Genomic DNA, 12362 nt, shown 5'->3' on the forward strand with positions numbered 1-12362 from the left:
AGGGGAAGGGGGAAGCTGTGGCGGAGGAGCTAAGTCCAGGCTGATGACCCGGGTGCTGAACACCGCGGGAAAAGATCAAGGTTTCTTGTGCAATCCTTCTCTGCATTTGCGTCAGCCAGCACAAGGCCATCTTGAACTGGCAGCGGTCAATTCAAGAAGCTTATGTGAAAGGCAGCATTACTTAAGACAAAATGACTTTCTATCCTACTTCTGGAGAAATATCTAGAAGCCAGGGCTTCAATATAAAGCAAATCTATAAAATTCACAATGATATGTATGTTCTCCTGGTAAAATGTGGAAGGAGGGTGTTGCTACTTTCATGTTTTGAATCTCATCATTGCGAGGGCAGCGGGAGTGTCAGCAGAGGCCGTAGTTCTAAACTCTCAGGACTTTAAAATTCCTATGCTATGTTATAAAATAATCCCTGTAACAGAATAGTTATATAAACTCCCAGTTCTAATAATACTATTTTATTGGGGAAGCAAGGTGTTTGTCTAAAGAGCTAATTTTTGAAAATTAAAGGAACAAAGAACTTAGTCATTTGTGTGAAAAATATGTATATGCCTTCACCAAGTTCCTATAGATCACTGTGGTTATGTGTCCAAAAGTTTCCAGTAGAAGGTCCCAGAAAATGTTGGGCAGCACCAAGTCCAGAATAGGAATGAAAACAGAATATTTATTTTACTCAGATTAAAAACAAGCCCCAAACAGGCCGGGCACGGTGGCTCACACCTGTAATCTCAGCACTTTGGGAGGCTGAGTAGGTGCATCACCTGAGGTCAGGAGTTCGAGACCAGCCTGGCCAACATAGTGAAGCCCCATCTCCAAAAATACAAAAATTAGCCGGGCAGGGTGGCATGTGCCTGTAATCCCAGCTACTTGGAAGGCTGAGGCAGGAGAATTGTTTGAGCCTGGGAGGTGGAGGTTGCAGTGAGCTGAGATCGTGCCACTACACTCCAGCCTGGGTGACAGAGCGACACTCCATCTCCAAAACAACAACAACAAAAAACAAGCAAACAAACAAGCAAAACTATCATTCACACACAAACGGAAGAGCTTGCAGAGGCAGCTTTGGTGACTGTCTCTGGAAAGGGGTGATGATGTCAGGAACTGTTCAGAAAAGGCCAGTGGAAAACTTTATAGGGGCTAGGTGTGAGGAAACATCTTTTTGAAACAGTGCCTTTCATCTCGAATAGGTACAAGCTGAGAAATAGCATTATGTGAGTCTATAAAAACCATAAACAGTAGGCATAGAATCAGCATGGGCTTGCTTATGAAATAAGGATGAAAGAGTACTCTGAAACTTTTTTGAAATAAGCTTAGAATACATTTTTAAAGGACTATTTCATGGAGCAAGCGAAAAAAGTATCTTTCTTTTCTTTTTTTAAATAATTTTATTCTTTTTCTTTCTATTTTTAAAAATCTTATAGCCTTCAGTTTCATCTCCAAAAAAAATTTTTTTTTTTTTTTTGAGACAGGGTCTCACTCTGTCACCCAGGCTGTAGTGCAGTGGCATAATCTCGACTCACTAAAACCTCTGCCTTTCAGGCTCAAGCGATCATCCCACCTTAGCCTCCGGAGTAGCTGGGACTATAGGTACGTGCCACCAGGCCTGGTTAATTTTTTCTATTAAAAAAAAATCTTGGCCAGGCGCGGTGGCTCACACCTGTAATCCCAGCACTTTGGGAAGCTGAGGCTGGTGGATCATGAGGTCAGGAGTTTGAGACCAGACTGGCCAAGATGGTGAAACCCCATCTCTACTAAAAATACATAAAAAATTAGCCAAGTGTAGTGGTGGGCGCCTGTAATCCCAGCTACTCGGGAGGCTGAGGCAGGAGAATCGCTTGAACCTGGGAGGCAGTTGCAGTGAGTGGACATCACGCCACTTGCACTCCAGCCTAGGCGACAGAGTAAGACTCTGTCTCAAAAAAAAAAAAAAAAAAAGTATTTACCGGGAGCCTGAGGTGAGAGGATCACTTGAAGGCCAGGAGGTGGAGACCAGCCTGGGCAACATAGTGAGATTCCATTACCCAACCCCCACCTCCTCTACAATTTTTGTTTTTTTAAAATGCTGGGCATATTAGCCCAGCTACTTTGGAGACTGAGGCAGGAGGATCACTGAGGATCACTGAAGCCCAAGAGTTTGAGGTTACAGTAAACTACGATTGTGCCACTGCACTCCAGCCTGGACACATATATGCATAACAGAGCCAAAAGTGGCTACTAAGCAAAATTACGCTATCAAACTTTTAGGGATGGCCGAGTGCAGTGGCTCATGCCTGTAATCCCAGCACTTTGGGAGGCCAAGGCAGGTGGATAACCTGAGGTCGGGAGTTGAAGACCAGCCTGACCAACATGGAGAAACCCTGTCTCTACTGAAAACACAAAATTAGCCAGGCGTGGTGACGCATGCCTGTAATCCTAGCTACTCAGGAGGCTCAGGCAGGAGAATTGCTTGAATCTGGGAGGTAGAGGTTGTGTTGAGCTGAGATGTGCCATTGCACTCCAGCCTGGGCAACAAAAGCGAAACTCCGTCTCAAAAAAAATATGTCTATATACACATATTTTATATATATATAAAATATGTGTATATAGACATATTTTATATATATAAAAATATGTATATATATATAAAACATTAGCTACAACAACTATGCCCTCTAACAAAGAACTGTTGTTGGTGACAGAAATAGCATGTTAGACAGGTTAGATTCCAAGTGACAATACCTTCATTCCTACAAGAGATAATATTCACATGAACATTTTTGGAAACAATTAAGTGGTATTATTACTAAAAATTTTATAATTTATCACAAAATATTAGGTGCTATGTTGTTCATGTAACACTGAATTAACCAAAAAAATGATATTAACTACCTTCAGATTTAAACAAATGTTTTGGAGAACGATTCTTTGTACAAGCAGAAAGATTTAAAGATAAAGCCTCCGATGGAAATCTTTCTATATAGATGAAGGAAGCCTTCTAAAGTTAAAGGAGGCTGGGCGCAGTGGCTCACGCCTGTAATCCCAACATTTTGGGAGGCCGAGGGGGGCAGATCACCTGAGGTCAAGAGTTCGAGACCAGTCTGGCCAACATGGCAAAACCCTGTTTCTACTAAAAATACAGAAATTAGCTGGGCATGGTGGTGGGCGCCTGTACACTTGATCTTAGCCAAAAGGCCGAGAAGCAATAAGGGCACGTGTAATCCCTGCTACTCGGGAGGCTAAGGCAGGAAAATCGTTTGAACCCCAGAGGTGGGGGTTGCAGTGAGCCCAGATCACACCACTGTACTCCAGCCTGGGCAACAGAGAGACACTCTGTCTCAAAAAAAAAAAAAAAAAAAAAGTCAAAGGAATTGAAAATATGCTTTTATGCTTTAAAATATGTAGATTATATAAATCAAAAAATAAATCTGTGTGACTACTATATGATCCCAAACAGAAAAATCAGAATATCCATAGTATTATAAAGTAAGCCAAAAGAAAGAGATATACACATCTAGCAATAGACAGTACATAACTTAGAGTCAAGAAATGTTGGGCCAGGCGTGGTGGCTCACGCCTGTAATCCCAGCACTTTGGGAGGCTGAGGTGGGTGGATCACCTGAGGTCAGGAGTTCAAGACCAACCTGGCTGGCCAACATGGCGAAACCCTGTCTCTACTAAAAATACAAAAATTAGCCAGGTGTGGTGGCACACACTGGTAATCCCAGCTACTCAGGAGGCTGAGGCAGGAGAATCGCTTGAACCCGGGAGGCAGAGGTTGCAGTGAGCTGAGACCGTGCCACTGCACTCTAGCCTGGGGGACAGAGCAAGACTCTGTATCAAAAAAAGAAAAGAAAAGAAAAGAAATGTTGTTAGCACTTAAATCCCCATAAATATTTGTGGCTTTTCAAAAATATCTTTATGGTCATAAGTAGGTTTGATAGCATTTCAATAGTAAATTTGCTTGTATTTTTTTCTTAGAAATAGGGAAGATTGAAGCAAAAAATGGAAGAGTTAAGGCTATTTATGGTAAGAAATAGTTCCTCTGCTACTCTTGTGAAGTTTCCAGGTACGAAAAGCAAACTTCCTCCTAACGACTCAGGGTTCCAATCTTTTCTCCCTTAAAAATACAAGATTCAGAAGAGGAGCCCTGTCAGATTTCCATTCAACAAAAACGCTGGGCTTACCAACCTTACACTGGAAACAACAAGCTCAAAAGTGGACTCTGAAACCTGCTTTTAAAAAAAAAGGTTTCAAGCGATAAGTATAACATGTGCCACAGCAAGTTTAGACATCTGCAGGTCTGATGCAGTCATCTCCTGAGGGTTTACCCAACAGACACACACAGGGCCAGGCACATTTTCTTCTTTAGCAGCAGAAGAAAAATGTGCTCTTTATTGCCAAAGATAAACACTTTTTAAAAGACGACTTCTGTTCATCAATAAATATCCCTTCCTTTCTATAGTGGATCTCTGGTTTTCTCCAGGCTGCCTAATTAACTGCTTTGGGTGTGTTCCTAACTGGAGACAGTGCTGAGGGGTCAGGGCCAGAGCCTTCATTAAGGAGAAATGAAATACTCCTCCTGTGTACGTAGGAGGTGCCCTTGGTCCCGCCGGCCGCTGCCACCACCACCACCACCACCACCACCAAACTAAATGATCAGGCTCTTGGTGGTGAAGGGGTTGATAACTGCTGGGTAGAGAAAGGAATATTAGGTTTATTGGCGGGGAGGGGACAGCCAGGGTCTAATGCTATTCCTAGAAGGTTACTCTCAAATTAGGGACACCTGGGAATTTGAAGTGCTAGTAGCCCTGGGGAAAGGACTGGAAGGATTTATAAGCCCCTTGAATGAACGCTGTGGCACTCAATCCTAACACCAGAAATCTAAGGTACAACTGAAAATTACTTCTTTTGGACAGAAAGGAACAGAAGGGAGAATTGGTTTTATTTTTTCAGGTTGTTTGTTCTTTGTTTTTTTTGAGACATAGTCTCGCTCTGTCGCCCAGGCTGGAGTGCAGTGGCGCAATCTCGGCTCACTGCCAGATCTGCCTCCTGGGTTCACGCCATTCTCCTGCCTCAGCCTCCCGAGTAGCTGGGACTACAGGCGGCCATCACCACGCCCGGCTAATTTTTTGTATTTTTAGTAGAGACGGGGTTTCACCGTGTTGGCCAGGATGGTCTCCATCTCCTGACCTCGTGATCCGCCTGTCTCAGCCTCCCAAAGTGCTGGGATTACAGGGGTGAGCCACCGTGCCCGGCCGAGAATTGTTAAAGAAGGTACCTGACTACACTTTCTTCAGCTCTCTCCTACCTCCCCGACCGTAACCCCCAAGGGTATCCAGTGTCTACTTGCTGCTCTTCAAATGCTGAAAGCCCAACCACAGCAATCAGATCTACTCAGATCTTCCCCCTCTTATAACGTCTATCCTCCAAAACCATATATTCCTCTTTTCTCCCCCATGTAAACCCTGTGTTAAATTAATATTTAGGGAGCAAGTAAGAGAAAAAAAAGCATATCCATACTAAAGTGTAAATGACTAATAGGGATGCTTGGAAAGCCCTCTCTTACAAAGGGTTGCTCAGTTTTAAACAGTTGCTTATTGGCCAAATAAATACATTTTCTATTATTTCCTCAAATAAGGGCACATTTTATTCTTTCTCACTTGGCGAGGGACGTATATGGCTTAGAAACAGCAACAGTAGGCCAGGCACAGTGGCCTGTAATTCCAGCACTTTGGGAGGCCGAGGCAGATGGATCACCTGAGGTCGGGAGTTTGAGACCAGGCTGGCCAACATGGTGAAAGCCCGTCTCTACTAAAAATACAAAAATTAGCTGGGTGTGGTGACGCACATCTGTAATCCCAGCTACTCGGGAGGCTGAGGCAGGAGAATCACTTGAACCTGGGAGGCAGAGGTTGCAGTGAGTTGAGATCATGCCACTGCACTCCAGCCTGGGCGACAGAGTGAAGACTCCGTCTCAAAAAAAAAAAAAAAAGAGAAAGAAAGAAACAGCAACAGTATTTTAAGTAGAAAACAGTAAATAGTACAGTATCAAGAACTACTGTTGTTGCGTTTGAAGGGAAGCTTTTAGTATGTTGGTGAAGGGGAAGAGGTGAGGGAAAGTTTGAGCTTGGAAGGTTTTAGTTCCTTGAGCTTCATTTCCTCTTCCTTATTTTTATGCTGATTGGGTCTCTTTTTCCTTGTTAACAGACTGCTTCAGTACTTCTTGGCTTTATTTATTTATTTTGCTCCTGCTAACAAGCTGGAGGCTGAGTTATGTGCTCAGTCTGAAAATGTTCCTTTTGACTGTTGCCTCTGAACTTTCTAACCAATACAGAGAGTAAGTAGGTACTGTGCTGTATGCAAATGTAGGCATATTTGTCCGTGTAGGCCAAAGGAGGGGAGGCATGTTGCAAAATGCCTTTAGAACAAAAACAAACTTTTCCAATGGAATATTTTATAGCCTTTTGAAAATAAGCTAAACTTTTAGAAAACGAAAAGTACAGAGGAATACTTATCTATAAAATAAATTGGAAAAAACCACACACAAAACAAAACATGACTAATATTTCAACAGTGAGTTCACCTCAAGCATTTCATGAATTTCACATGACCCACCCACTTTTTCTCTGTACCTCTGAGGATTACCATATTAGCAGCAATAATACTCTGTTGTTCAAGTGCCAGATTTACATATCAACGTAGCCATGGCATTCCTGAATGTAGAATATTGTACTGCTCGCCTCGTTTGTGGTTTCTATAATAAGGTTAATTTTTGTTCCCTTACCCTCCTCACTTAATCTCACGCCACCCCCTACCTTTCTTCAATTAGTGGTTTGTTTTTTACTTTGAATAGTTTTTCTCCTTTCCTTTCTTAGTCTCTGTGTCGTGATTTGAACTATCCTCAAATTCACTGTACAAACCATGCTGCATTTAAAACTTTTTATCACCCAGCCATGGACGATCAATTCTTTGAAAAGACAAGCCAAAGACAGAGAAGTTATGAATGGGCATTTCTAGTATGACTCTAGGATACCTTCTTCCCCAAGTTTAGGATGTGTGGTAAGATGGGTCAGAAGTTACCATGGTAGATTTCATGGCCATCTTTGTCTTTTTTTTTTGAGATGGAGTCTCTCTCTGTTGCCCAGGCTGGAGTGCAGTGGCACGATCTCGGCTCACTGCAAGCTCCGCCTCCTGGGTTCACGCCATTCTCCTGCCTCAGCCTCCCGAGTAGCTGGGACTACAGGGGCCTGCCACCACGCCTGGCTAATTTTTTGTATTTTTAGTAGAGATGGGGTTTCACCGTGTTAGCCAGGATGGTCTCGATCTCCTGACCTCGTGATCTGCCTGCCTCGGCCTCCCAAAGTGCTGGGATTACAGGTGTGAGCCACCACGCCCGGCCCATCTTTGTCTTTTTCTTGGTAGGCCTTTAAAAAAAATTATTGCTATTTCTAGATTTTATTGGAGATGGATCTAGCAAAAATTTCCAGAATTGCATCAGACATTTTTCATTTCCAATGGATGTTTGGAAAGGGTTGGACAGTTTTAAAATTTTTCAGACTCAAACATGTCAAACTGGCCAGGTGCAGTGGCTTACACCTGTAATCCCAACACTTTGGGAGGCCAACGTGGGCCGATCACCTGAGGTCAGGAGATTGAGACCATCCTGGCCAACATGGTGAAACGCTGTCTCTACTAAAAATACAAAAATTAGCTGGGCATGGTGGCACATGCCTATAATCCCAGCTACTTGGGAGGCTGAGGTAGGAGGACTGCTTGAACCCGGGAGGCAGAGGTTGCAGTGAGTTGAGATCGTGCCACTGCACTCCAGCCTGGCAACAGAGCTAGACACCACCTCAAAAAGAAAAAAAAAAGTGTCAAACTAAATGGAAAGTCAGCTGGGGCCTAACAAGCTATTTTAATGAGCATTCTTTCTCTGTGATGTTCCCCAGGGGATATGAGCCCAAGAAGACCCATGTGGCCCAGGGAGTAACATGATCATCTTGGCTCTGTTTAGACACCTGTGCCCAGCAGTAAGGGGACCAGGAGGCAGACAGACAGATGAGGGCATGGAGCCATGCAGACCCATTAGGAGTGAGTGTCCACCATGCTACTTAGAAAGTTACTACAAGAAACTCCATAGCAGTGACAGAGGCTTGATGCAACGTAGGCCAACAGTGCCTCTATGTGGGGTGTCTGAGAGTATATGAAATGTGTTTGTGAGTGTTGGAAGGGAGTGAAGAGAGGAGAAATACATGTTTTTTTTTAAAGGAACTGTATGCCTTGGAGGTTCCTTCTGAGAAGATGATATAGGAAAAAAAGATTGAGAACCACGGATATAGAACACACCCACGATGCTGAGAGCACATTCTTCCCCTAACCATTTAAAAAACACTTTGCTGTGTTTGCTCTTCTAATGTCTGATGCACAGCTTTCCCTGCCCACCGTAAGTTTTACATCCTCTTACCTTCAACTTATCAGCACATAGATATTAAACTTGATCTGTATTATTTTTCACCAGATGCTTTGTTTAGTGAATGATCTAAGTTTTCTGTATGTCACCTCCTGGATTATAAAGTCCTTGAGGATTTACACTGTACTTTTAGAAGTTAATACACCTGCTGGGTGCAGTGGCTCATGCCTGTAATCCCAGCACTTCGGGAGGCTGAGGCGGGCGGATCACGAGGTAAGGAGATAGAGACCATCCTAGATAACACGGTGAAACCCAGTCTGTACTAAAAATACAAAAATTAGCTGGGTGTGGTGGTGGGCGCCTGTAGTCCCAGCTACTCGGGAGGCTGAGGCAGGAGAATGGCATGAACACGGGAGGCAGAGGCTGTAGTGAGCCGAGATTGCACCACTGCACTCCAGCCTGGGTGACAGAGCGAGACTCTGTCTCAAAAAACAAAAAATTGCATGGGACATACTTTCCTAAAAGAGTATTTGCGGTTTATCTGAAATTCGAATGTAATTGGGTATTCTGTCTATATTGCTAAATCTGGGAACTCTAACTCAGTTGGATTTTGCAAGGCTTGATAAAGCACTTTGTGAGTCTTTGAAAAGGTGTGAGCCAAAGGGCTCTTCAGGAGCAGCATTGACAAATATGCAATCTTTGTCAGGTTCTCAAAGGCCCGAGGTAGGCCAAAACAAAAACAACAGTAAAAACAAGCTCACTGACTTTATTAAATGAGGACACAGCCAGTTATTTTTAAAATAACTTTATTGAGATATAATCCACTCATTTAAAGTGGTTTAACTACAGTTAAACTACAATTTAGTGGTTTTTAATATATTCACAGGGTGTGCAACCATCACCAAAATCAATTTTAGATCATTTTCTTTTCTTTTTTTTTTTTTTTTGAGACGGAGTTTCGCTCTTGTTGCTCAGGCTGGAGTGCAATGGCACAGTCTCAGCTCACTGCAACCTCCGCCTCCTGGGTTCAAGCCATTCTCCTGCCTCAGCCTCCCATGTAGCTGGGATTACAGGTATGCTCCCCCAGGCCCGGCCAACTTTGTATTTTTAGTAGAGATGGGTTTCTCCATGTTGGTCAGGCTGGTCTCGAACTCCTGACCTCAGGTGATCCGCCCACCTTGGCCTCCCAAAGTGCTGGGATTACAGACGTGAGCCACCATGCCAGGCTGAATTTTAGATCATTTTCATCACCTCAAAAAGAAACCCAGTACTCATTAACCGTCACTCTCCAGGATCCCTCCATCCCTGCCATTCTTCAACCCTAGCCCTTGGCAACCACTAATGGATTTTTTGGTCTATTTAGATGTGCCTGTTACAGACACTTCATTATAAATAGAATGATACAATATGTGGCCTTTTGTGTCTGGCTTCTTTCACTTCACATAAAGTTTTCAAGGTTCAGACATATTGTAGTGTGTATATGCCTTCATTTTTTTTCATTGCTGAATAATATTTCTTTCCTTTTTTTTTGAGCCAGAGTCTTGCTCTGTTGCCCAGGCTGGAGTACAGTGATCACAGGTCACTTCAGCCTCCAACTCCAGGGCTCAAACGATCCTCCCACCTGGGCCTCCTGAGTGGCTAGGACTACAAGCACCACCACCACACCCAACTAATTTTTAAAATTTTTTGTAACACACCCAACCAATTTTTAAAATTTTTTTGTAGAGACAGAATCTTACTATATGGGTCTTCTTCCTTCTTCTTTCTTCTTCCTCTTCTTCCTTCTTTCTTCTTCTCCTTCTTCTTCCTTCTTCTTCTTCTTCCTTCGTCATTCTTCTTCCTTCTTTCATTCTTCTTTTTTTTTTAAATACAGTGTCTGCCTCTTTCGCCCAGGCTGGAGTGCAGTGGTGCAATCTCGGCTTATTGCAGCCTCTGGCTCCCAGGCCCAAGTGATCCTCTCATGTCAGCCTCCCCAGTAACTGGGATTACAGGCATGTGCCACCACACTCGACTAATTTTTGTATTTTTTTGTAGAGACAGGTTTTGCTATGTTGCCCAGGCTGGTCTCAAACTCCTGGGCTAAAGCAATCCTCCTGCCTCGGCCTCCCAAAGTGCTGGGATTACAGGCGTGACCCATTGCCCCTGGCCAGTATTCCTTAATTTGTATAGTCCACACTGGTTTATCCATTCATCCAGTAAAGGACATTTGCGTTGTTTCCACTTTTTGACTATTATGAATAATGCTGCTAGGAAAGAACATTTATATACAAGTTTTTGCGTAGTCACTCGTTTTAATTTCTCTTGGGTATGGGAGTGGCCAATATTCTGAGGAACTGCTAAATTTCTTCCCAAAGTAGCTGCACTATTTCACATTCTTAGTTTTTGTTTTTCGTTTTTTTAAAATAAAGAACCTTTAGGGTTTCCTCAGCGTCTCAGAGGAGGTCCTACTTCCGGCACCCCGCCTGTAGGGCTGCCTCCGCAGAGCCCCAAACTCCCGTCCCCGCCATTCCAGGCCCTGGCACTTAGGAGCCAAAACTTCAGATCAGGCGCACTTTGGGCCTCCAGCCCAGCCCCGCCTCCTCAGCGCCAGCTAGTAGGCAAAAGGAAAACAGCTGCCCCTTAATGAGGCTATGTGGACATTGTAGTTTTTTTTCCAGTCAGCAGCTCAGAGACTGTGATAAGAAAAATCACAATTCCCAGAATGCCGCGGTGCTACGGCAGCCGAAAGGGCCATTCCGCGTGCGGCGCTCCCGCCCACTCTCCGGTCTCGGCGGCTCTCCAGAGCGTCTGTAAACACCCAGAGAGACTGTCATGGAGGGGGAGGAGGAGGCGGCGGCGGCGAAGGGAGGCGTTTGGGGCCGCCTCCAGGGTTCGCTCTGCCATTCCTGAACTGGTCCCTCGTCCCCGTGACTCTGGCATCAGGGAAGCGAACTGTTAGGCGAGAGGAGGAGGCAGCCAGAACCATATCCCCTTCTTCCTCGGGGCGGGGGCCGGGCCGGGCCGGCTGAGCCGGGGGAGGGCTCCGGGAGGGAGTGCCTGGCCAGGCCGGCCTGTCTGCCGCGATGGATGACAGTAAGGTAAGTCTTGTGGTTTGCACGCGCCGCCGCCTTCTTGTCGCTCAATGCTAGTCCCGCGGCTGAACCTCCGCTATGTAGTCCACGCCAACACCCAAGAGACACCTGCCTAAAACATCCCTGCGCCTCTCCAGTCCACTGCCCGATGGTACCCAGCCAGGAAATCAGGGAACACCGGGGCTGCGTTTTTCCAGGAAGGGCCCTCTCTGGAAATTTTTCACTCCCAGGGCGTTTGCTAGCTTTCCAGGTAGTGCAACCCCTAGTCCTTAACTTGCCTGTCGAGATAAGTGAAGAAACTACTGTACTTTTTCTTCTTGCACTCTTTTGCTGCCTCCTACCCTCTCTCCAGTTTGGAGACTTTAGTGCACGCTGAACCAGCCTTATTCCCCTTGACGATTCCCCTTTCTTCTCTCAGGCTCCCTTACTCAATGCCCCATTCATATCATCAGTTCACTCCCCCTCTGAGCTATTTTCCTGTGGTTGGTTGGAACACCGCTAAGCTCCTGTGGCTATTTGGCCAGTCTGGAGTTTAACCTCCACTAGAAAGCCTTCTCTAAAAAAATACTGATTTTCCTCTTGTTAACCTTAATAGCCCATCACCATCCAATTTCCCTGTCCAAACCAGTTTATGATTGTAAAATAACAGATAATGTTCATTATTGGTTAATCCAAATAGTTTATCTATGTATAGCCTTTTTGTCTTTACTTATTAATTGAGACGGAGTTTCGCTCTTGTCGCCCAGGCTGGAGTGCAATGGCGCGATTTCAGCTCACCACAACCTCGGCCTCCCGGGTTCAAGCTTTTCTCCTGCCTCCCGGGTTCAAGCGATTCTCCTGCCTCAGCCTCCCGAGTAGCTGGGATTACAGGCATGCACCACCATGCCCGGCTA

General features: G+C 44.8%; 1 protein-coding gene across 1 annotated transcript in view; it reads left to right on the forward strand.

Annotated features, from left to right (window-relative positions):
* The first annotated feature begins 11138 nt into the window (after nt 1–11138).
* The window catches only part of CREBL2 (cAMP responsive element binding protein like 2), a 30614-nt gene continuing 29390 nt past the window's right edge, over nt 11139–12362 (forward strand). The window contains exon 1 of the mRNA XM_054444299.2: nt 11139–11475. Coding sequence (XP_054300274.1) covers nt 11461–11475 — 15 coding nt within the window. The 5' untranslated portion in view covers nt 11139–11460. The remainder of the gene's footprint in view (nt 11476–12362) is intronic.

This window comes from Pongo pygmaeus, chromosome 10 (assembly GCF_028885625.2).
Source record: "Pongo pygmaeus isolate AG05252 chromosome 10, NHGRI_mPonPyg2-v2.0_pri, whole genome shotgun sequence".
NCBI classification, from domain to species: Eukaryota; Metazoa; Chordata; class Mammalia; order Primates; family Hominidae; genus Pongo; species Pongo pygmaeus.